The 25,814-nt window shown below is 43.1% G+C and overlaps 1 protein-coding gene and 1 long non-coding RNA gene across 3 annotated transcripts; one reads left to right on the top strand and one right to left on the bottom strand.

The window, feature by feature from the left end:
* Positions 1-781: 781 nt before the first annotated feature.
* ALG11 (ALG11 alpha-1,2-mannosyltransferase) lies at positions 782-13,444 on the bottom strand. 2 transcript variants are annotated; one of them, XM_040267002.1, is made up of 5 exons: positions 13,344-13,414; positions 9,584-9,814; positions 6,005-6,936; positions 3,277-3,588; positions 782-1,661 (listed from the first exon to the last, which is right to left on the bottom strand). In XM_040267002.1, exons 1-4 carry the CDS (start codon positions 13,385-13,387, stop codon positions 3,296-3,298), a joined length of 1,500 nt encoding a protein of 499 aa, XP_040122936.1. In that variant the 5' UTR covers positions 13,388-13,414; the 3' UTR covers positions 782-1,661; positions 3,277-3,295. The 2 variants fall into 2 exon arrangements, with proteins under 2 accessions (XP_040122936.1, XP_040122935.1); XM_040267001.1 differs by having other exon boundaries at positions 850-3,588; positions 13,344-13,444.
* Positions 13,445-13,648: 204 nt separating this feature from the next.
* LOC120883077 lies at positions 13,649-24,034 on the top strand. Its single transcript, XR_005725661.1, has 3 exons — positions 13,649-13,783; positions 14,386-14,490; positions 23,694-24,034. It is a non-coding gene; the product is annotated as an uncharacterized LOC120883077 (long non-coding RNA).
* The last annotated feature ends 1,780 nt before the right edge of the window (positions 24,035-25,814 follow it).

Below are 25,814 nucleotides of genomic sequence, written 5' to 3'. Positions count from 1 at the left end.
AACTTAAAACTTTTTTTTTTACTATAGTTGTTTTACAATGTTGTGTTAGCTTCTGCTGTACAGCAAAGTCAATCAGCTATACATATACATAAATCCACTTTTTAAAAGAATTTTTTCCCATATAGGTCATTGTAGAGTACTGAGTAGAGTTCCCTGTGCTAATATGGTAGGTTCTCATTAGTTATCTGTATTTTATATACAGTGGTGTGAAAAGTAACTTTTTCATTGTACCCATTGACAGATTTAGCAGACACACTTTCACTTATTTATTCATATCATAGTTCTGGAGTCTAGGGTACATTTGTATAATACAATACACAAATATTCTGAAAGCACTGATAATCACACTGGCCCCTATCTCATAATTTTGTCTAGAATATGACTTTGGAAATTATCCTGGAAATTATTAAAGTGTATGAAGCTCTGCAGTATGTTACAGGTCTGAAATACTCATTAAAAAAATTTATTAAACCTGACCTACTTTTCTTGTGGGTACACGAGACAAGATAGTTCTCCTTTTGCCTTTAAAAACTTTTTTTGTTTAAAAAGTATTCTTGGCATGGGTACTTGGAAATAGTGGTGATGGTTTATTCACTAAGTTGTGTCTGACTCTTGCAACCCCATGGACTGTAGCCTGCCAGGTTCCTCTCTGTCCATTTCAGTGGGTAATAAACAATTCACAACTGAGAGACTAAATGAGGGGTGGGAGACTACGTGAACTGGGAGACTATAAAGGCGCCATACTGGGAAAAGATAATAAAACCACTTATTTCAATCATACGTAGATACAAATAGATTTTGTATCTATTAAATCTATATCATATTTAAGATACAACTAGATTACAAAGAATATGTGAATATAGTTTATTATGCACACTAGAAATGAAATGTGAATCACCAGTGCTGTGGGTTCAAAATAGCATGTTTGGACCACTGGAAAGCAACATCTTATAGGAATTAAAAGTCACTCAGTTTCTCCACACAGACAGTAGCTGATATATTGCTTTGTCATTCTTCATGACAGGTATTCAGAAACAAACATTTAGTACTGTGTTAGGAACACTGAAAGAGAACCTACTAACATGTGCATTACAGTTTCAGTGATATGTTTGTGATAAATGAAGATTATTTTGAAGAAACGAGTTTAAATAATATTTTGTGAAATTTCAGGATCCTTTCTTTCTTTAATACATCCTCTACTTTTGCTCTGTCCATTTTCTCTTTAGTCCCATGATTTTCCTTGGGTAGATGGGTAAGCTGCGTGGGCAATGGTCATGGATCTTATCTCAAAGAAGAGCTGTAAGAGAAGAAAATGCACTGAGCTTTTTGCATCCAGGTGGTAATCCTGATTTTGTCGTTAACCAGCTCTGGGATGCTGACGGAACTGAAGTTCTTCACCTCGCTCCTGTCTGTAAATTTGAAAATAAGAGAAACGAGACTAGAGAATTTGTAGGGCTCCTTCCAGCTCCAGTTCCCACCAGCTTTTCTTTTCTAAACTGAACAGTCTCCAGCACAAGGCCACTCTGGTACGTCACCATGCCTGGACTCTGTTGCGGTGCTTTTTGGTCTGATGACAGAAGACGGCCGGCAGACAACACATCAACGATGTAACTCGAAGCAGATAATGAAGCTGGCTGGCTCCATGAATGGACAGGAGGTGACTGGAAAGGAAAAGTTTACTTCTTTCACATGCCCCTAAGACCAAGACGTGTCAGACTGTGAAGGAGGTCAACTCACTGAACCAGAAGGAACTGATTATGTGTGGAGCAAATGCTCAAAGTTGTAGCTCTCAATAACCATATCTGCACACACAGATGTTCATTTTTCCATGCTAGTTATCAGTTACTCAGGATGGAAGTCCTGTTAAATTATACTGATTCCTAGTTACTGGCTTAGTAACGAGAATTTACCTAGGGTCATAATGCACTGATAAAGATGGGAGTACAGAAGACAGTTACCACATAGTTACCTTTAATTAAAGTAACTTCAGAATTTTTCACATACCTTCTGTGGTTTGTGTTTTCATTACAATTATGAAAGGCAGTGAGGACAGCCAATACATCTCCAGGTTACAGTGAAAGAAGCTGAGACTCAGAAAAATTAGGGAGCAGCTTTTGCATCAAAAGATCAGATGTTTGTATGATGAAGCTGAGGTCAGGTCCAGCTACCCTTCCTGCTAGTCCGGTGCTCTGTGCAAACTGCCACCTTGTCACCTTACAATGCCTGATGCTGATTACAGAGACCATGCGGATGGTTCCCCATCTTACATCACCACCATCTGAAAAACAACTTACCGCGATGTTCTGACTCAGACCTCTTAAATGACTTTAAAAAGCGGACTTCTAGCCTCTGGGATGGGAAAATGGTAACGGATAATGAGAGGGCTGTAAAAACACACTGACAGCACTAAAGAGAAAATTACTTTCACAAGTACCTAGCGATGGAAAGGGTTACTTACATGTCCAGGCACACCCATAGAGCAACCACAGTCAGCCTGTCTTTTGACTATCTGCTTTTAGAACATGATTAAGCCTGCTTAAAGTTTTTGTTCTTTTAAGAGGATCATTAGAGGTATTCAAAAAGTTTATCCACAATATTGTTTGAATTTAAATGTACCAGAATTTTTTTGTGTTCCCAACATGTCAGAACAATTCTAAAGTGCTAATCAATTATTAGTCATCCATTTTTTTTTTCAACATTTCTGTTTTTTCTAAAGGGAAATTCTCTTTCCTGGTTTCTAAAGTAACCTGACAAATAGAATTTTTAAAATAATGGATTATATCAAAATTAAAATTGTTTCTTTTCTTTCAGAATTTGAGCCCAAACTCTAATCTAAAATTTTTACATTTAAACTATATAAGGTTACCTTTCCCATTTAGGTAACTTTGCCTTTTTCCATTGAAATAAATACCTTGGCTATATGTGCATACTGCTGAGGGCCTTACTTATGGATAAGCAAGGGCCTTGCATAAGGATCAATTCAGTTCAGTTCAGTCGCTCAGTCGTGTCCAACTCTTTGCAACCTCATGGACTGCAGCACGGCAAACCTCCCTGTCCATCACCAAGTTTACTCAAACTCCTCCCAGAGTTTATTCAAACTCACGTCCATCAAGTCGGTGATGCCATCCAACCATCTCATCCTCTCTGTCGTCCCCTTCTCCTCCTGCCCTCAATCTTTCCAAGCATCAGGGTCTTTTCAAAAGAGTCAGGATAAGACTAACCTTATCACAACAAGGAATGAGTTCAGAAAAGTATTAACATATGAAAGTATCTAACCATTTTATACAAAACATCTTTAATTTGTACAGGTGTGGCATTTTTGGAATAATCGTTCCACAGACGATAGGAATGTCACTTCAAACTCCTGATCGGAGAATCTGCTTATGGACGCACGGGCACTGTTTCTGATTTGGAGCCTCTGTTCTGCAGACATGGAAAGAATATGGGCCATAGTCTCAGCATAGCCCTCTTCACTTTCAGCTAGGAACCCAGTCCTCTCGCCGTGGTGAGGAACGACGATGTCAAGCTTCGGGCCCCCCGAATCGTGTGCGAGGACAATTGTGCCGGCTGCCATACACTCAACAATTCCTGAGGAACAGAAATCACATCTTTTACAAGTCTCTGAATGTGCTCATAAGAACAAGGAGGAGCAGAACCCTTTACAAATTTCAAAAGACTCGAGCAATTTAAGTAAATGTCTGTGTCTTTCCAAATTTACTCATTTAACTTCTCTGGTGCAAAATAAAATGTAAGTTTTTCAGTTTTCAAGGCTTCACAATAATGCTGCTTTGTTCTTTATTAAAACAGACAAGTAGACACAAGAATTGTCTAAAAAAAAAAACTACTGCAGATAATAAAGACTGGAGAATGTTATTAGCAAGATGGTAGATAATAGATATTAAAAGATAAAAGAGGTAAAAAAAGATAAAAACAAAACAAAACAAAACACCCTAGTATGTTAAGAGTTCAAATTATAGCACTAGGAGAAAAAAAGGAAAAAAGTAAGCTATCTTAGTGACACATTCTAAGTAAGGCTGGTGTTTATGTTACTGCCTGGATTTCTGGCAAATTAGACACAATTGTGCGCCCAAAAGCAGCGCTGAACTACATCCAAGTTTTGGTTAGTCTCTGCCAACGATATAGCCGAGGATATAAACCTGGCCTGCCTTTCTTACCCGTTTCTAGAGAGAACTAAGCCCTTCAGCAAATGATTGAGGTGACTGCTCTCTTACTTCAAAGGAGGGTGCAGAGCTGCTATCATCCCAGCCACATGGGAGAGAAATGGAACCACCACAACTCTCCTCAACACTGGTGAATCTACAGCACAGAATCTTCTGCTAATGCTTTGATCTGAACTCTTATTTGAAAAATATGAATTACACCATTCTCTGTTCAAGGCTGGGTACCATTCCTCTGCACTCAGACAAAGTCTTAGAGACTCTGACCTAATCAGTTTTACTCTCTCCAGAAACTTCCACTTCTCCCTCTCTACTGGCCCTTCCTATCAGCACTTAAGTTAGTTCAAACTTGTGAAAACAGTCCCCTGTGAGCGAGTGCACACACACTCACCCCTCTCTACTGGTCACACGTCCTCCCCGGCACTGTCTCTCCTTCCGTCTCTGTTTTGCAGACAGCTCGGGGCCAGCGTGGTCTGAGCTCACCAGCTCCGCCGGCTCACCTGCACTCAGGGCTGCCTCACCGACCCCTGGCCCTCTGCCCCCTGCTCCACTGACACCGCCCTCACCCATGGTGAAGCCCACCGTGTCTTCGTCTCGCCCAGCCTCTCAGCAGCACTGAACCCTTCGCTGCTCTGCCTGGCAGTCCCCTCTTCTCCTTCGCTGGCCGCTCTTCTGCCAACTTGTGACCTGTCGCTGGTACACTCCGGGCAGCCTCTCGCTCTCCAGACTCTCCTATGCCATCCCGGCCACAGCCACAGGGCTGCGGTCACTCACTGCACAGCTCCTCACTCTGCGTTCCCAGGTCAGCCCTTCTCCTTCCTTCAGGCTCACATAGGCTGCAGCTGCCGCACACACACTCACACGCCCCACAGCCAACTCCCACTCCACGCGCTGGAACTCAGCGCCTCACCGGCCTCTGCTCTCAGCTGCCTCTCTGGGTGAAAGTCTCCACCCATCACACGGCTGTCCAAACCCAACACCTAAGGCCATTCCAATAATAGCATCAAATAACGAATAAAAGAACCATCAGAATCAACAAAAGAATCAAAAGTGACTGGGGAGAGCCCACCTGGGGACAGGGGTTCTTGGCTCCTGGGGCACAACAGAATCACCTGAGGGGCTTTACCAAATCTCCGCCTGCACCCACCCAGGGATCCTGATGTGGCCCCTGGCTGGGGGGCTAGGATGAGGTCCAGGGATCTGAACCAGCACACAGACGGGGTGAAGTGTGGACAAAAATGTGGGAGTTAAGAGCAGGTGCTGTCTGGATTAGAATCTGCCCTCTTCTCTTACTGTGGGACTGGGCAAGTTCTAAACTCTCTCTGTGTAGTTGATGAGATGGAAATAACCATAATACCTATTGAGTAAAGTTCTAGAGAGGATTAAATCAGATAATACTTGTAAAGACCTTGAAAGTAACCACCATACAGTGAGTGGTCAAAAAATATTATCATTGGTTAAATGTTTTGTGTTAGGTCGCTCAGTCATGTCTGACTCTTTGTGATCCCATGGACTGTAGCCCACCAGGCTCCTCTGTCCAAGGAATTCTCCAGGCAAGAATACTGGAGTGGGTTGCCATGCCCTTCTCCAGGAGATCTTTCTGACCCAGGGATCAAACCCAGGTCTCCCGCACTGTGGGCAGATTCTTTAACGTCTGAGCCACCAGGGAATATGTTTTACAGGGTCTCAAATGAGGAAAACAAACTTGGTGGGCTCTGGGAAGAGACTGAGGACTGGATGAAATCAGAGTACTATTATTTTTTCAAAACCACCGAAAATGTGTTATCTCATCGCACCACCACAAACTGTTTAGAGCACAAACTCACCAATGCCAAAATGCTCGTTCCACATGGTATGCAGACCAACTGTTGCTTCAGACAAGTAATTCTTTAACTCATCAAATGGAATGTTTATTTTAAATTCCACATCTTCTTGAACTCCAAGGTCCTCAGCAAGCCTTCTCAGTTGGTTTACCCTCAGTTCATCATCTTGGTTACGACAACCTCCAATGAGCACAAGTTTAAGTGGAGGAAGAGATTCACTCTCCTTCTTATTCAACAATTTAGCAAAGGCTCTGATCTGCAAAGGATGGTTCTTTTCAGGCCTGAACTGGCCAATTGAAACCACTAAGTGTTCTGAGGTTGTCTTCTTTTCATGTAAGGGAAGATCCAAGAATGTCTGCACATCACAAGGTGGATAAACAATATTAGTGCAGTTCCCAACCTTCCACAGTGAGAGAATATGGTTCAGTGTCCAAGAAGAATTGACCATGACGATGTCACTGCAAGAACCAACAAGCCCATACATAAAAGCAAATAAATAGTAGTAGATGAGCTTTACTTTGCTGAGAAAAGGATTCCTGGTAATGAAGGCTGCGTTGTTAAATCCCACATTCTGATTCTTCACGACGGAGAGCATGTCAGTGCTGATGGTGGGGTAATGAACATAGCTTCCAACTCGGCAACCACCTAGATACTTAAACAGAGGAAGCGTGAAAGCGTAGCCCATTGAATCAATGTAAACATCAGGAACACACTGCATTAGAGCTTCCCAGCCCAGAAAAATGGATCCCAGACTTTGGCCCAGCAGTGTGAAATGAGGATAGAGTGAATCTTCCACAAGGTAGCGCTTCCTTAAGAAAACAAACTTCACTGGGCGAGTTAACCTGATGTTAAATCTTCTGAACGCGCCTTCCAGTATCTGTTGGCCACTGACGTCAGCATCGCCAGTATAAACAACATAAAGTGCTTCTGGATACCTAAAATAAGGTAAGAATTTCAGTAGGTTAGGTGAAAACAGCAAAGCACTGTAGATCATCATCTTTCTCATGATCATAAAGAAGCTTATTTTCAGACTAAAAAAAATGTCTTCCACGGATTTTATGACTCCACTCTACCTGGGTCTTTCACTGCCCTACAACTGAAACGTTAGTCTTCCAAAGGAAACTTCTAGTTCTTTGCTATTCCCTCTACTAAGAGTTTTGCATATAGCAGACATCAACAAAATAGCTGATTTATAAATGAGGCATTTTCATTCTTCAGAAATGTTCAAAAATGTTATTTTGACAACTTTCTCAGTATTAAAATGGTGATTTAGCCTGTGCTCAGTCAAGTTCAACTCTTTGCGACCCCAAGGACTATGGCCTGCCAGGCTCCCCGTCCATGAAATTTTCCAAGCAAATACTGGAGTAGGTTGCCATTTCCTTCTCCAGGGGATCTTCCTGAACCAGGAATCAAACCCACATCTCCTGCATTGTCAAGAGGATTCTTTACCACTGAGCTGGTAGTGAAATATTAATAAAATATTCATAAACAAGAGTTAACATTCACAAAAGGTAGTTAACATTCACTAAAAGTATCTTTGAGGAGGGCATGGCAACCCACTCCAGTATTCTTGCCTAGAGAATCCCCATTGAAAGAGGAGCCTACAGTCCATGAGGTTTCAAAGTCAGACATGACTGAGTGACTGGGCACAGCACAGCACAATATCTTTAAATAGGATCATAAATGCTAAAGCATTACTCAGGGATTTTCTGTGTGTGTCTCATCATTTATTTATTTATTTTTAACTTTTTATTTTGTACTTGGGTATAGCTAATTAACAATGTTGTGACAGTTTCAAGTGAACAGTGAAGGGACTCAGCCATACAAACACATGTATCCATTGTCCCCCAAACTCTGCTCCCATCCAGGCTGCCATGTAACATTTACTCAGGGTTTTAATCTGAGAAATGCACAAAGGTTTTAAAAGCTGGGCCTTGAGCCTACATCACAATTATATATAATGAAAATACCTTCTTGTGATTTTAACACTTTGGCTGCACTCTGGTTGTGTTTACAACTATTCTGTGAGTCATACAGAGAATGGGGAGACTGACTAAAAATCCAGTGTCCTGGATCTTGTGTCGAGCCAGGAAAGATTTGTAGGAATTAACTAAGGAGAAACAGGTTGTTTCGGGAAAAAATAGGAACACCAGATGAAAAGGCAAGGAATCTTATAAAGGTATGTGCCCCGAGTTCAGTAGGCTGGAGCAAAGTATGTGTGAGGAGGTTTGGGGAGGGATGAGAGACAAAAAGTGGCAAGAGAAAGATGCAACAGTATCTTCCATGTCGTACTCATTATTTGGAGCTTTTTGTTTGTTAGTGAGCTGGAGGAGTAACAGGGCCGCTGGGGAGTACGCGTGCACATCTCACGACACTTGACCACTGCTCTCCTGAGCTCAGCAATCCAGAGACAAGGCTAATGCACACTGTCCTGAGAAGAAGAGCGTGGGCCAGAGGAGGGAAGGCTTCAAGGAGGTGGGAATTAATACAGGATTTAAGAACATTCTCTGCATTTAGGGCTTTATGGGAGATGGCAGAGGACACACAGAAATGGTGGCGAGAAGCCAAGATGGGGCTTAGAGTGGAGAAACAGAGAGCTGAGGGCATTACTCATGAGGACTTTGAAACTGAATGAAGGGCGTGCGCCAGGAAGTAGGGTCACCATGGAGAGATAACAGTCTTCCTTATACGATAAAACAATAATGGAACCTGTGTTTTGCTATGCTTTTTCTTGTGGGACTGGAGTGGGGAGAAGGAAGCCTAAAACATTAAAAGATGTGTGAAACCAAATTCTTTCTATTAAATAACATGGTATCTTACTTAAGACTATCCAACTGGTAATGATATGAAAATCAGAATCAAATAGATGCTTTCATAGAGAATATTTGCTGTGTATCACCACTGACTAAAGGTATTCAGATTTAAAGTATTAAACGCTTCATAGTATTTGGTCAATTTCTGTTTCTTATTCAATCTCCTCCACATACTCTCCCAAGGGGAAGAGTTATCCCCACTAAATTACGCCATAAAGGGGCAGATACTTTCTGTTTATCCTATCAATGGTAAAGATAAAATTCAATGGGATATTTAAAAACAAGATTTATTTATTCACGTATTTTGGTTCCACTGGGTCTTAGCTGCTGCGCACGGGCTCCTTCTCTTTTCGGCCAGTGGGGGGCGCTACTCTTCCTTGTGGTGAGCGGGCTTCTTACAGCAGTGGCTTCCCTTGCTGCACAACACCGGCTGCAGCACTTGTGGCGTGAGGGCTCTGGAGCACTGGCTCAGTAAGCTTCGGCACACGGGGCTTAGTTCACGCAGCACGCGAGCGCTTCCCAGACCACGGGCTGAACCTGTGACCCCTGCACTGGCAGGCAGATTCTCAACCTCTAGACCACCAGGGAAGCCCTTCAAAAGGATCTTAAAAGATAGGTCGGCGTATGAAAGAAGTGTTTCCTTGCTAAAGAACAGTTTACAAAAAGAATCCCTGGCTAGGAATAAAGTACCAGAAAAGACACATTCTGGGTAATGATTTTTAAAAACAGTAATAATATACCAAATTAGCTAAGGAAGATGCATACCTACTTTTTCTGTAGAGCCCTTAAGGCACACCATAACACTCTTTCTCCTCCGCCGCCAGCATTGCAGTATGGATGGAAAAACGCAATCACCGTTTTTTCCCCAGTTTTGCTAGATGATGCTAACTTTTTCTTTCTCTGTAGCAGCAGTCGGATTCTCCAAAGGACAATAATAAGTAAACACACACACAAAGTTCCACATACAAACAGCCAGGGGAAGAATAATGAATAAAAAAACCTGAAACGAGAGGGGAATGGTGAAAATGGATATCATGTCATTAAAAAATGGTCCTGATGAACCTATGTGCAGGGCAGCAATAGAGACAAAGACATACATACAGAACAGACTTGTGGACACAGCACGGGAAGGAGAGGGTGGGACGAATTGAGAGAGCAGTGAAACATATATTGGAGACAGAAATGGCAACCCACTCCAGTGTTCTTGCCTGGAGAATCCCAGGGACGGGGGAGCCTGGTGGGCTGCCGTCTATGGGGTCGCACAGAGTCAGACACGACTCAAGTGACTTAGCAGCAGCAGCAGTGAAACACATATGTTACCTATGTAAGATAGACAGCCAGTGGGAATTTGCTGTATGACGCAGGGAGCTCAACCTGGTGCACTGTGACAACCTAGGCGGTGCGATGGGGTGGGAAGTAGAAGGGAGGTTCAAGCGGGAGGGGACATATGTATACGGATGGCTGATTCACGTATGGCAGAAACCAATACAACATTGTAAAGCAACTATCCTTCAATTAAAAATAAATACATCAAAAGAATAGGAAAAAATGAGAGGCTACAAATTGAAGTCTAGTTTCACATAACTGTTTTATATAGTAGTAGCAAAGAAAGAAAATTTTATAGCTTATGAGTCTAACAAAATACTCAGCTATTAAAATTCTAATGCTACAGAATATCTAATGTCAAAAGTGCAAGTCCCCTTTAATTCCACAGCATGCTGGCAGTCAATGTACAAAAGTGCAAGTCCCCTTTAATTCCACAGAGTGCTGGCAAGTCAATGTACTTTTTCTTTTTAATCAGCAGTAAAAATCAATGTTGATCCATCTTTCTCCTAATTCAGCATATGTATTAAAGGATTAAAATAAATTTAATTATTAACCTAAACAAGATATGACTGGGAATGGCATCTGACCCCAAGATGACAACACGTAATCCAAAGAAATATGTCTTCCAAATGGTGAATATTCCACAGTTCAAAGTTTGGTGAGATACCAAATCATTTTTCTTCTCTCACTTCACCCCAAGTAGAACAAGTTTTGAGGGAAGAGGAAATTTAGATGTCTCCAATTCTATTCTGAGTGCTATGTCTGATCTGTTTACATGCCCCTGAAACCACTGCTTCCCTAACTGTTTCTGAACCTGTTACTTTTTTTTTTTTTTTTTCTTGCTGGCATGCAGCCTGGGGATCCCTGAACACTCCCAGAAAGTGGAGGTGAGGAGTCCTCACCGCTGGACCGCCATGGAGTCCCAGTCACTTGTTTTCTTTGAAGCAAGAGTCAATTCCTTCATCTTCCAGAAAATACCTACTAAATACCGAGTCAAAGGAATCATGGTTTGTCTGTCAGTTGTTCTTCCAAATAAGAACTGTGTCCTCTAAAAAGTATGTCTACTTCACCTTGCAACGTAGACAGTCATACAAGAGGTTTTCCTTAAGACAACTATTTCACTCTGGTATGGAGAAGTGCTTTATGTGTTCAATCCATTTTGTCATATAGAATATTAGAAAGGTATGTACTTAAGATTTAACAAAATTAATAATTTTTACTGCTTCATCAAGGACATTTTAAAGAAAAACTGGCTTTATCAAGTGCATGGAGATAAAAACACGACTACTAGTACAGTTTGAGAACACTGCCTTGATTTGTGCTAAGTAGTGGTTTTATCCACCAAGACTTTTGCACTATCAGTGCAAATATCAACAAAACAAAAACTGTGTCCTCTAAACATTATATCTTAACATTATATAAAAATAATTTTTACCCAGAGGAGTCGCTGAAAGGGTCTTAGGGACTCTCAGGTGCCTACGAGCCACAGTGAACCACAATTTAAGAACCACTGCTGGGAAGAATGGACAAAAGTTTGACAGAAGTGGTAAGACTGGCCACAACGTTTGGAATATATCAGTTCATGAAAGCAATATTATCTTAACTAGTTAGCTTTCCTTTCCCAGGACACGACAAGAAGCTGTTTAATTTAAAATGTTGCTGACTCAGAATCCAAAGATTTCCATGACATTTTCTTCAAATGACTTAAGTGGGAAAATAAATGTGATAGGATTTTCAAACCGAACTATTCAACTTACAATCAGAAAAGAATCATATTAATCACTAAAGTTAACCCAGTTCTTTTGTTTTCAATGTTAGTTTCAAAGACACACATACAAGTTCTATTAAGAAATTTATCAAACATCCTACCGTACTTGTACATCATAACTACCCACATAGAATTTAAGTATAACTAAAATGTGTCATTAAATATTTATTCATATTCAAGCACAAGACTTTAAAAAGGTAAGTATAATCAACAGTGAGTCATTCCGTTCAGCAAATTTTTATTTAGTCACTATCATGTGCAAAGCAGGGAGTTAAGCATATTTCAAATAGCAGAGAAGAATACGAAGGCTCTGAAAATAAACTTTCTTGTTGGAATGTTTTAAATAATCATTACAGAATTTGAAGTAGGGGGGACAAAAGTGAAAAAGAAATAATACCTGAATTCTGGAGAGAATACATATACACTGTTATTCAGGATGCTATCATATTAATGATAAATTTTCAACCTGAACAGAAATACATAGGCGTTAAAAGAGCTGTGTAGATAGAATATACTAGGTCTTCTGTTTTATTAGTGTAAGTCGACACATACAAAATACAGTAGTATTACAACAACAAACGTGGGGAAAAGGTCTTGGAGTCTTTCACCAAAATGTTATCAATAGTTATCTCCGGATTGTAGCATTTCTGAAGACTTATTTTTTGCACATCTATTTCCTAACTTTTCTACCAAAAAACCCCCACAATATATTAGCTAAACAATAAAGACAAAAAGGTAGCTTCCCTGGTGGCTCAGACAGTAAAGAATCCACCTGCAACGCGGGAGACCTGGGTAGGATCCCTGTGTTGGGAAGATCCCCTGGAGGAGGGCATGGCAACCCACTCCAGTATTCTTGCCCGGAGGATCCCCAAGGACAGAGGCTGGCGGACACGACTGAGCAACTAAGCACAGCACACAGAAAATATATAACTACATTTCCATCAATCAGAAAAGAAATCAAAGGAAAATCAAGACGAGGACTCAACATAAACTTGACATTAAAATGACATATGTTAACAATGATAGTTTCGATGAGTGAAAGAAGGCAAACTAAGACAACAGAAGATCCGGTTTCTTCACCAAAAAGAGCATGATAGAATGGAGAATGAATTCGTGGCTCAATCATAAAGGAAAATGAGGAACGAATATGAATAATTTATAACAGACTAATTGGAGCGAACACAAGAGAAAGGAAAAGCTAAAGCAAAGACGGAAAGCGAGCTCCCAGAGAGCAGTGAGGCAGTGAAAGTAAACCGGGTCTTCAACTCAACCTTCTCGTGTATACACAAGACCCCAAAGGGAATGCTCACTGGCCTTGAGAAAATAGCTTAAATTCATGACAAGTAAAGCCCCTGCCCGCACACATTAGTCGCACTGGGCAGACACGTAGCACTTCAGTACCGAAAACGCCTGCGAGCCCACACCTGCTCCTCACCTCAATAACTCACACAAGCACCAGCCCTTTTCAGCAGCCGCCATCTTCCGCCGACCCTCGAACTCAGGAAGCGTTTCGTCGTTCCTCTTCTCTATTGGCTCCTGAGGAACCTTGCGGCACTCCGCCCGCCCACATGGGGCCGACTGTGCACCTCAATTGGTTGCCGGTAGTAGCTTCCCACGGCCCTCCAGCCAATAGAATCTCCAGGGGCGTGGACAAGTTTTCCGCGTGGCGCCCTGGGTCCCGGCCCCCTCGTGGGCGGAGCCGTGGGGGGAGTTGGGCATGGGGAGGGCGTGGCCTGTGATGGACAGTCGGTGCACCCGCCCTCGGCCCCCTCCCCCACCGAAGCCCCCGCTCCCGCGCCCCGGCCCCTATTCTAGAGTCCGCCGCTGGTCGGAAACCAATGGGAGGCTCTTGCGCGTCTGGGATCGATTTTCCAGGTGCGGAGTTCACAACCGCAGCAGCTGCAGCGTTTCTGATCCGCGGCGCACTGGAGTCAGGCGCGGAGCCCCAGAGGGAGTTGCGCAGAGCAGACCCGACTGTGACCCTCGCCACGCCGCACCTTCCCGGCCGGCAGTGGGCGAGCCTGGGGGTCTGCATCTCCGGCCCGGGTCTACGCGGCTCGCCCTGGCTCCTTCTCTCCCTTGGCACACGCCCAAGGCTGAAGACAGACCGAGGCCAGAGCGCACCGGTCCAGGAGGTAGCGGAGATCGGTGAGGGGGGACGGGCCTGCCCCGCCTGGGTTCAGTTCGGCCGAATACACTCGGGCACCGACAGGCCCGTCTCCGGGTGTGGGTGAGGGTCTCCGGGTGTGGGTGAGGGTCTCTGGCCCACCCTCCCCTCAAGCTCTCATCCATGCGCCCCCCAGGGCCAGGGGCGGAGTGGCGCGCAAGTTTGAATTAGCCGGTGGGGGTCGAGCTGCAGATTCCTCCTCTGAAATGCAGGTGCCGGATTGGGTTAGAACCGAACCACGGGGATGCCACCCACGGCGCGCTCCTCCTCTCCCTGGGTTTTAACACCGCGCTTCTCGTCCCCTGACCAGGTGACCTTGGGCTCCGGGCTGAATCACAGAAGAAATTAGTTCCTCCGCAAGATGAAGCCAGAGGAGGAGAGACCGATTATAGATCGCGAAAAGGCCAGTCGGAGAGTGAGTTACCTTCCCCGGGTGCTGTGTGCGCACACCTTGCCTGGAGGATCTTCGGCGCTCACCTACCATCCTTGCTGCGCTCGGCGCGTGGTGTGCGCGGGGGAGGCTCCTCGGCGCGTGGTTTGTTAGAGAACACCCTTTAGAAAGGGCGTGCTATTAACTGGTTTTCAGTAACAGTTTAAAACCCAACACTTTTCTGTTCGTCGGATGTTGAGGAGTTTGATGCTGGAGAGGTAAAGTGAGAGTTGACTTGTTTTGTAAGATCCCTAATTGCCCAGTTCGAGTAAATTAGCTGTTCTGAAAAGGTCTTCAAGAATTGGTGCATCGACCCCTTCATGGTCTATCCAGGTCCTGTGGTGGTGTTTTGTTGTTGTCGTTTGCTTTTGAAGAACTATTTTGAGTTCATTTAAATTATGCAGGTAATTTAGTGTGGTCTCTTAAAAACAGGACACAGATATTTAGCACGAAAAGCAAATCTATTTTCCAATGTTTTTCTGTTCATATTCATAGATCTTCATTCATTCAGCAAATACTTACTGAAAACTTAACATTTCTCAGGCACAGTTTTGGAAATGCAGTGGTGTTCACATATCTGTTATGTTAATGCATATCTATATCTCCAGAGAAATCGTTAGGTTCTTGTGTATGTGGTTTTGTTGCAGGAAGAGGGACCCCTTCCAGGGCCTGAAACTGGGCTCTTGTCTAACACTCAGAAATGAATTGTCCGAGGAGACACATGTGCTGACAGAGCAAGAGATTTTATTGGGAAAGGGCACCCGGGTGGAGAGCAGTAGGGTAAGGGAACCCAGGAGAACTGCTCTGCCATGTGGCTCACAGTCTCGGGTTTTATGGTGATGGGATTAGTTTCCGGGTGGTCTTTGACCAATCATTCTAATTCAGAGTCTTTCCTGGTGGCACATGCATCGTTCAGCCAAGATGAATGCTAGTGAGAGGGATTCTGGGAAGTGGACGGACACGCAGTGTCTCCTTTAGACCTTTACTGAACTCTTCCAGTTGGTGGTGTCTTATTAGTTCCATATTCCTTATCAGGATCTCCTGTCATAAAACAGCTCATGCAAATGGTTACTATGGTACCTGGCCAAGGTGGGCGGTTTCAATCAGTGTGCTTCCCCTAACAGCTCCCCCCTGAGAGACTTCATACTCAAGATACTTCTTGGGAATTGGGTGGAGGTCTCTTTCTTCTGTAACTTCTTCCTGCTGTGCATGGGTGTAGGCCTGCCTACCAGAGCAGAAGTCTCTCTCTACCTGATCTAAGTTGGGGTGTTCCACATCTGAAACCAACTCTACCCTTGTAGTAACAGCAATTTAATTGGCCCCTCTCAGAGATGAAATAGACAAGGGCCAAACAGGAGACCTAACAGGATGGTCATCTCTGGTCCCCCGAAACAGAAGGCAACATTTTGGGTGAGGGTTACAGGGTTTGTGACCCTCTCTGATTGGTTGGTGGTGAGGCAACAGAGCTGTGCTCCGGGAATCTTGTGTTCAGTCTGAAGTTACCATCCTCCACCTGGGTGGGGGCTCAAAGACATTTTTATGCATATTTCTTTGAGTAGGAACCAGGACTCTGTCTGGAGGCTGTACCAACCTTTGATTGTTTCTCCTGTTTCTGTATCCCCTCCCTTCCCTGATTAGCAATTGTCTGAATCCACCCTTTGGAGCTCAGGGAAGGTCTAGGAGGCTGAATCCTAAATCCTACAGATAAGAAATGGAGAACACAGAACACATCTGTACTCCAGGGCCCCACAGAGTCCCGCTCAGTTTTAATTTAGAGAACCGGGCAACTATGACTGTGATAACTTCCTGTCAAAATGGGGCATCGGGCTGCCTCAGCTTGGAGTATAGACACTGAATTGGAAGTATTTCTGAGTTCCAAGTTCTAGATCTGAGTCTTGTATGAATAAAATCCTAATCCCTTGGTCTGCCATTTTGGTGTAACAGACCCAATTAGAAGTAGTTGGAGGAGTGATAACTTGAATTTAGTAGACAAAATAAATCTTATTTCTTTTTAGAAGAATAGGCCTGAAACCCAGTCTGGACCTGGCACTTCAGGGAGACTTGTAGCCAGGTAGCCAGTTGCCTAGTTTTAGAAAAAGTAAGGTTACTAGCTTCCAGCAGACATTGTTTTGAGAATGGTGACATCCAAGCCTGACATGACTCAGAAAACTCAAATGTTTAGCAATACAAGGTCTAATCTGAAAGTACACCCATAGCATCACCTAGTTATTTCCCGGGATATCTGAACCATAGCTACTCTATTTTGACTTTTAATTGTAAACTTTTCCATAATAGCCAAAGCAGATTTCACTGTTAATGACGTCAGTGTTTCACTAGGTTTGAGAAGATGCAAGAACTGGGACTCATAAAATCTTCTCCTGAAAAGATCTAACTATCTGAAGGCCTGTTCTGCCAGTTTTTCCAGAGCAGAATGCCTCATTCCTGATTTTCACCCTGAACTCCTTTCAGGGGCGTGAAAGTCAGCAGTTGCAGCGGCCATGATTTAATCTTTGCAGATGTAGATGGCGAGTGTCAGTCTTCAGTTGGCAGAGCCCCTTTTTGCTCATAAACATGACCATGATTTTGAGGGGGGGCATTTCATGACCATTTTATCCCATGGTGCTGAGAATGTCCATTCTCGGGTTTGACAAAGATTTTGTTGACAAGCCACTCAATGTGCTGTTACTGGACTAGGCCATAAAACAGTATCCAAAATTCTCTGGACCACCTGTCTTACTAGCCTCTTGGTCCAGGAAAACATTCCCTCTTGTTGCTTCTTCCCATATCTAGAGTTACACTGTTACCATCATCGATCTCATATGGGAGTATATATTATTCTGTTAGAGGCCTCACACACACATTTGATGGTGTAAGAAACAATAATTTTGTAAAACAGGTGAAATACAAATAACGTAGCCAGCAGTATTAGTAAAGTCACCAGTAAGACTTAAGAGCTTCCATTAGATGTAGCCCAGTATATCTCGGGTCATCTGACTTAGTCTGCTCTGTAGAATCTTTATCTTCCAGGGAAATTATATATTGGCATCATCTATAAGGCACATAGCCCCGTTTTCTCGTGTTACTAGACTGATTGTCCTTAGTATGATTTAATTGTTTCCAACACAGAGGAGACTTTAAACCTAAATTACCGTAGCCTGGTGTTATCTATATAAATCCATCCCATAATTCTGGGAGGTTTTTCCTCTGCTGAAACTTTTCTTGTTGCTCTGACTGAGCTTGAGTAATAGAAAAAAGCTCAAATTTATGGCCAGAGTCAGAGCAGGCATTATTAATTGGCCTGGTGAGGGGATTCCATTTAGTAATATCACTACTACTACTAAGTCACTTCAGTCGTGTCCGACTCTGTGCGACCCCATAGACGGCAGCCCACCAGGCTCCCCCGTCCCTGGGATTCTCAAGGCAAGAACGCTGGAGTGGGTTGCCATTTCCTTCTCCAGTGTATGAAAGTGAAAAGCGAAAGTGAAGTTGCTCAGTCTGTCCGACCCTCAGCGACCCCATGGACTACAGCCTTCCAGGCTCCTCCGTCCATGGAATTTTCCAGGCAAGAGTACTGGAGTGGGGTGCCATTGCCTTCTCCAGTAATATCACAGTGACCTGAATATGCCTATAATTTTTTTTTTAAGTAAATTTTTTCAGGGGCAACTAGTTAGAGTCTTGTAGTAGAGAAATTTACCAAGGTAACCCAGAACTGGACACAGGTAATTGGCCACAAACCCAACAATTGAATTGATTTCTAAAACTAGCATAGAATCAGGCCTATGATAGAAAAGCATTTGATTTATATGCAAAGGTCTAAGAAGTCAAGAAAACATAAATGATCATATGGATCAGGTCCAGCATCTTGGGGAAGCTGTCTACCTCTGATGTCTTCATCTTCTCATCCTGGTGTAGTGTAGTTTCTCCTGATAAAAAAGTCCTTCCATCCAGGTTGGAGACAGTCCCTTAAATTATGTCTTTTTCTAGTCCTGCTTGCAGGTCATGAGACATCTGATCTTCATCCAAAGATAGATTACTGAGATGAGCTTCAGAAACAAACCTAGGGTGTTCTCTAAGAATTCAATTAAATTTTGCATTAATATCACATAACAGCAAAGAACTATCTAAGAGATGAGTCTTACTAGATGCAGACCTCCATTAACAAACTGGGCTTTAACATTTTTTGAAATATCTTTTTCTCCCTAGAGTTACCCTCATTTTTATCAAATATAACCAAATTAAGGCTAGTTTGTTTGCAAAATAAGTCTGTTCTCACTAATTTTGGTCTGATGATTTATATAACCATAATTGATTATAGACTTTTTATTTTGCTGAAACATTTATAGAGTCTCAGACTGACCTTTTAAAATAAAACAGGGCTGGGAAACTCACACCAAAGGCTTATCACAGATTTTGCCTAACAAATCTAGGTGAATTCTTCCCTTTTTAAGGTCTCAAAAATTTCTTGAGATTTTTGAACCTGTGAGATAACCTTCCTAACTCATCTGATAAACTTACTGGAAACCTAAGAATTTCCAATTTTTGGAGAAGTCAGAGAGAAAATATAATTGTTTTGTTTATAACATTAATTTTACCGAAGTATTGCCATAACTAGTTTGAGAGGAAGGTTTTCCTTACTCCCTGAAAACATAAGATTCAAACCTGTAATTTTTCAGATAGAAACCATAAAAGTTATAAGCATATTCGCTGGTTCATTCAGTCCTTTTGTTAACATTTGTGAAGTCATCAGGTTTTCCATTAGAATACCAGGATCAGAATGTTAAGAACTCCATATAATTTCTAGGATATCTGTATTAGTAGTTTTACCATACATTATAACATGAGCGGATTTATTACTCATTTGATAGTCTTTTTCATGTAATTTAACCAACCAAATAAACACAGTTTAATATCTCTCTTTGGGATGTTTCAGGGGCCCTCTGAAGCACCCCAAAGTTAGCTAGAAGTCAAAAGAACTTCAAAAGAATTTGATTTAGGAAGTTTTATCTAAAAGGTCAATCAAAAGGATTTAGAACTTTGATCAGATTTAGTTGATGGGTGTATCATTTAGCTTGTTGCTCTGTCACAATGGGAGTAAATACCAAGGCTCAAGGTCTAGTGAGAGTCAGCTCCGCCATCCTGGACCCAGTTGGCTCTAACCAGTTTTCTTATGGCTGTGTTGTTCCTAACAAAATCCATTTATCTAACTATTTGTAATCCAATTTTAGAAAATCCTGATCATGCATAACTTTTTTGTATTTTTCATACCTTTTTTTTTTTTACTGAAAACATACTGCCTACTTTCCTTTAGCAACCAAAAACTAACTTTTATATTAGCATTTTATAGATTGGTGAGCATAAATACCAGTGATAATTTCTAAAACCCTTGCTTTCTTAGAACATTTTAGGATGGCACCAAACATTATTCATTTATAGTCCCAAATCTCTTTAGTTTCTCTGTAAAAGGAAATTAGTGTTTAGTAGTAAATGTTTCAAAATCTTATTTTATTTGGAAATGACCTAACTATTCAATAAACTTCGAACACTTAGCACCCCCCTTAGAAATTTAAGTTATGCCAATCTGAAGAGACTATTTTAGACAGATATTTCTAAAGAATAATTATTCTTAATAGAGTTTATATAAAAGCTATATTTCATTTACATTTTTTAGAAGTTTCTTCACTTGAGGTAATTTCCATGTTGACAAACTTGTAACAGATGTAATATTTAACTTATGTTAAACCTAGGTACAATGAAAATATTCTACTTAATGGGGAAACAGTGGAAACAATGTCAGACTTTATTTTGGGGGGCTCCAAAATCACTGCAGATGGTGAGTGCAGCTGTGAAATTAAAAGACGCTTACTCCTTGGAAGAAAAGTTATGACCAACCTAGATGGCATATTGAAAAGCAGAGACATTACTTTGCTAACTAAGGTCCATCTAGTCAGGACTATGGTTTTCCCTGTGGTCATGGATGGATGTGAAAGTTGGACTGTGAAGAAGGCTGATGCTTTTGAACTGTGATGTTGGAGAAGACTCTTGAGAGTCCCTTGGACTGCAAGGAGATCCAACCAGTCCATTCTGAAGGAGATCAGTCCTGGGATTTCTTTGGAAGGAAAGATGCTAAAGCTGAAACTCCAATACTTTGGCCACCTCATGCGGAGAGTTGACTCATTGGAAAAGACCCTGATGCTGGGAGGGATTGGAGGCAGGAGGAGAAGGGATGACAGAGGATGAGATGGCTGGATGGCATCACTGACTGGATGGATGTGAGTCTGAGTGAGCTCTGGGAGTTGGTGATGGACAGGGAGGCCTGGCGTGCTGTGATTCATGGGGTTGCAAAGAGTCGGACACGACTGAGCGACTGAACTGAACTGAACTGAATGTTAATTACTCTAAGACATGTCTATATTAGATAGGTCAACAAACATTAATATCAGGTGTTTAATATTGAATATTTCCCAGTTCACATGAACCTGGAATTTATTGTTTAATTTAGAATTACTTTTTTTAAGCCAAATAAATAGAGCTCATTTACAAATTAACCTCAAAAATATTACCCAGAGACAAAGACATACCAAGACATATTTAGACAGACACAGTGAAAAATCTAGCTTCAAGTCTTTTTTCCCTTTTTCCTCAGTGTCAGCAGTTAGAGATGGTCTAGATAAGTGTTCCTGAGAGCCCTGGTCTCAAGGCACAGGGAAAGAAAATCAAGTTCTAACAAAATGGCGGCAGGTCTAAGCCAAATGTTGGCCAGAGAAAGCAAAATGGCCATCAAAAATCATAACACAGAACACAGAGTTAAAACACACACACATAAACCTGGCAGTCCTCATCAAAGTGAAAGTGAAGTCGCTCAGTTGTGTCCGACTCTTTGCAACCCGTGGACTGTAGCCCACCAAGCTCCTCTGTCCATGGGATTCTCCAGGCAAGAATACTGGAGTGAGTTGCCATTTCCTTCTTCAGGGGATCTTCCCGACCCAGGGATCGAATCCAGGTCTCCCACGTTGCAGGCAGACGCTTTAACCTCTGCACCACCAGGGAAGCCCTTAAATACAAGAATACAGTCTCTCAGAAAACCTCTTATAGAGACACAGAACTTCAGATCCAAGTACTAACATCAAAGATTTCAAAGGGAAGAAAGGAAGCCAGGTTGAAAAGAAGGGGGAGGAGGCGGGAGAGGAGGGGAAAAAGGGGTGGCCTTACAGACGTCTCCTGCCACCTGCAGATACCCAGGCGTTATGGGACTTTTCCCTGGCCCTCCAGAGAAGGGAGGACTGGAACTCGGCCCTACCAGAAATCAGACCAGACCAGAACCAGAATTTGAGTTCTCTGCCAAGAAGAGGTGATCAGTCTCCAATCCTCAGCTCAGGTTGGGGGACCTTCGACCAGATTCCTGCATCCAGAACCGGGGGACTAGAAAAACAGGGAAGGATAGGAAGGGTTAAGGAGAGGAAAGAGAGAGGGAAGGGGAGAGAGGTCAATAAAGTCTCTTGTTCCTTACCGGTTGGGGCACTCTGGCCAGTTGTCCGCGTCAGGAAGAGACCAGGGACAAAAGGGTCCCAGTTACGGCCGCTGGGTCTGGTCCATTGGCAGGCAAGCTGGCCCCTGAGTACCCCGAGTGGTCAGGATATCAGTCTCAGCAAACAAAAGTCCCACCAGAGTCGCCATTTGTTACAGGAAGGCAGACCCCTTCCAGAGCCCGAAACTGGGCTCTTGTCTAACACTCGGAAATGAATTGTCTGAGGAGACACATGTGCTGACAAAGCAAGAGATTTTATTGGGAAAGGGCACCCAGGTGGAGAGCAGTGGGGTAAGGGAATGTCTGGGTTTTATGGTGATGGGATTAGTTTCTGGGTGGTCTTTGACCAATCATTCTAATTCAGAGTCTTTCCTGGTGGCGCAAGTATCGCTCAGCCAAGATGGATGCTAGCGAGAGGGATTCTGGGAAGTGGACGGACACACAGTGTCTCCTTTAGACCTTTCCCGAACTCTTCTGGTTGGTGGTGTCTTATTAGTTCCGAATTCCTTATCAGGATCTCCTGTCATAAAACAACTCATGCAGATGGTTACTGTGGTACCTGGCCAAGGTGGACGGTTTCAATCAGTGTGCTTCCCCTAACAGTTTTAGAATATTTGTTAGTATTAATCGCTTAGTTGTGTCCAGTTCTTTGCGACCCCGTGGACTGACTGTAGACGGCCAGGCTCCACTGTCCATGGAATTCTCCAGGAGAGAATACTGGAGTAGGTGGCCATTCCCTTCTCCAGGGGGTCTTCCCCATCCAGGGATCTGAACCTGGGTCTCAGGCATTGCAGGAGGATTCTTCACCATTTGAGCCACCAGGGAAGGTTTTACCTAAAGGAGATCATGTAGTGTGTGTGTGTGTGTGTGTGTGTGTGTGTGTGTGTGTTCCAGTTTAACAGTATGTTTTGGAGATTGTTTCATGTTAGTACATAAGTGTCGTGTAACTTAGTTTCACCTCTGGACAGTATGGATGCTCCATGGTGTATTTCTTCTTTTCCCATGGGTAGACATTCTGATTGCTTCTATTTTTTCTCTCTCACAAATCATGCTGTAGTGGACATTGTTGTATGTGATTTTTCATGCTGACCTTTGAGTATTTCTCTAGGATAGATACCTGTGCTTAGTCACTTCAGTCGTGTCCAACTCTCTACAACTCTATGGACTGTAGCCCCGCCCTAGGCTCCCTTGTCCAAGAGATTCTCCAGGCAAGAATACTGGAGTGGGTTGCCATTTCCTCCTCCAGGGGATCTTCCTGACCCAGGGATTGAACTCAAGTCTCCTGCATCTCCTGCGTTGCAGGCAGATTCTTTACTGCTGAGCCACCAGGGAAGCCCAGGATAGACGCCTAGGCCAGGGTTGCTGATCTGAAGAGTAGACTGTGCCTTTCCTACAGATTGCTGAAATTCACTGGACAGCATTGTTGCACTCCCTTTGGGGGTGAAATTCATCTAGGCCCTGGTTGTGTAGAAAGGAAGGAAAAATGGACAGATGGGCAGAGAGAGGCTGCTCAATAGTTGATTCTTACTGGGATGACTCTGCATTTAATGGAGGAGCAGGGAGAGTGCCTGTGGGGGAGGGGCAACTCGTAGAGGAGAGGAGACTTAGAACTCTTAGGGTGCCCGCACCGCTCTGTCCAGTAAAAAAATCCTTATCTTTCCAGGGCAAGCTCCAGACCTGCCTCTTCTTGAAACTCTGTAACTGTCTCTCTTCATGCCACGCCTCACCCTCTTCTGGATTCCACTGATAATGCTGCCAGCCAACATTATTGAGCTTCCTATGTGCTGAGCACTGTGTTGAAGCACTTTCTGTTCCTCTCTGTACACGCTCATTTAATCCTCACAAAACCTTTTGATGTTGGTATTTTCTCATCTTCACCATTTATTTGACAGTTTGTTTCAGTACAAGCATACCTTAGAGATACTGTGGCTTCAGTTCCAGACCACCACAGTAAAGCAAACAGGCTTTGTTTGGTTTCCCAGTACATAGAAAAGTTATGTTTACACCATGCTGTTGTCTGTAAAGAAGGCTGAATGCCAAAGAATTGATGCTTTTGAACTGTGGTGTAGAAGACTCTTGAGAGTTCCTTGGACTGCAAGGAGATCAAACCAGTCCATCCTGAAGAAAATCAATGCTGAATATTCTTTGGAAGAACTGATGCTGAAGCACCAATCCTTTGGCCACCTGATGCGAAGAGCTGACTCATTGGAAAAGACCCTGATGCTGGGAAAGATTGAAGGCAGGAGGAAAAGGGGATAGCAGAGGATGAGATGGTTGGATGGCATCACCAACTCAATGGACATGAGTTTGATCAAGCTCTGGGAGATGGTGAGGGACAGGGAGGCCTGGCGTGCTGCCATTCATGGGGTTGCAAAGAGTCAGACACGACTGAGCTACTGAACAACAACAAGTGTACAAAGTATTATGTCTAAAAAAATGTTCACATCCTAATTTAAAAATAACTTGATTTCTAAAAAATGCTAACCATCATCTGAGCCTTCAATGAGTCATAACCTTTTTGCCAGTGGAGGGTCTTGCCACTACCACCTAAGAATTGTTACTTGCCACATGATTCTACACATATGAAGTCACTGGCCCCTGCAACCATTGCCCTTCAGCACACCCTGCAAAGAGTTCAGGGCAGAGATCAGGAATGAGGCACTCTGTGCTCTTAGAAAACTAGCAGAACAGGCCTTCAGATAGTTAGTTACTTTCAGGAGATTTTATGAGCCCAGTTTCTTAGATCTTCTCATACCTAGGAAAATACTAAAATCATTATTGGAGACCTCTGACTGGCAGCAAGCAACCTTCTTGAAAGATGTGTGCTTAACTGCATGTATCTCCCGTCCCTAAAATCATATATATATATACTGACTCCCCGCACTGCTCCGAGCTATCTCATTGTAGGCCTACATGAAACTTAACTCACAACTCTCAGTCTGAGCATATTTTTTTTTTGGTCATTTTGGTCATCCATTAACCTCATTGTTAATGGATGCTGACCAATCAGGGTGGTGTTTGCTGAAGGTTGGGGGTGGCTGTGGCAATTTCTTAAGACAACAGTGAAGTTTGCCACACTGATTGACTCTTCCTTTTATGAACGATTTCTCTGTTTGATAGCATTTTACCCACAGGAGAGCTTTCAAAATTGGAGTCAGTCCTCTCAAACCGTGCCACAACTTGATCAACTAGTTTGATAAAGTTTATGTAACATTCTAAATCCTTTCTTGTCATTTGAGCGGGTCTTCACAGCATCTATACTGGGAGTAGATTCCATCTACGAGCAAAACACAGTCTTAGTTCATCCATAAGAAGCACCTCTTCTTCCATGAAAGTGTATCATAAGATTGCAGCAATTCAGTCACTTCTTCAGGCTCCCCTTTAATTCTCCTTCACTTGCTTTTCCCTGGTAGCTCACCTGGTAAAGAATCCGCCTGCAATGCAGGAGACCCTGGTTCAATTCCTCGGTCAGGAAGATCTCCTGGAGAAGGGATAGGCTACCCACTCCAGTATTCTTGGGCTTCCCTTGTGGCTCAGCTGGTAAAGAATCCACCTGCAATGCGGGAGACCTGGGTTCAATCCCTGTGTTGGGAAGATCCCCTGGAGAAGGGAAAGGCTACACACTCCAGTATTCTGGCCTGGAGAATTCCATGGCTGTATAGTCCATGGGGTTGCAAAGAGTCGGACACAACTGAGCGACTTTCACTCACTCACTCACGCTTGCTTTTCCAGCACATCTGCAGTTACTTTCCTCGTTAAAGTCTTGAACCCCTCAAAGTCATCC

Source organism: Oryx dammah, unplaced genomic scaffold (genome assembly GCF_014754425.2).
Source record: "Oryx dammah isolate SB20612 unplaced genomic scaffold, SCBI_Odam_1.1 HiC_scaffold_24, whole genome shotgun sequence".
Lineage (NCBI taxonomy): Eukaryota > Metazoa > Chordata > Mammalia > Artiodactyla > Bovidae > Oryx > Oryx dammah.
This window is presented reverse-complemented; position numbering and strand designations above follow the sequence as displayed.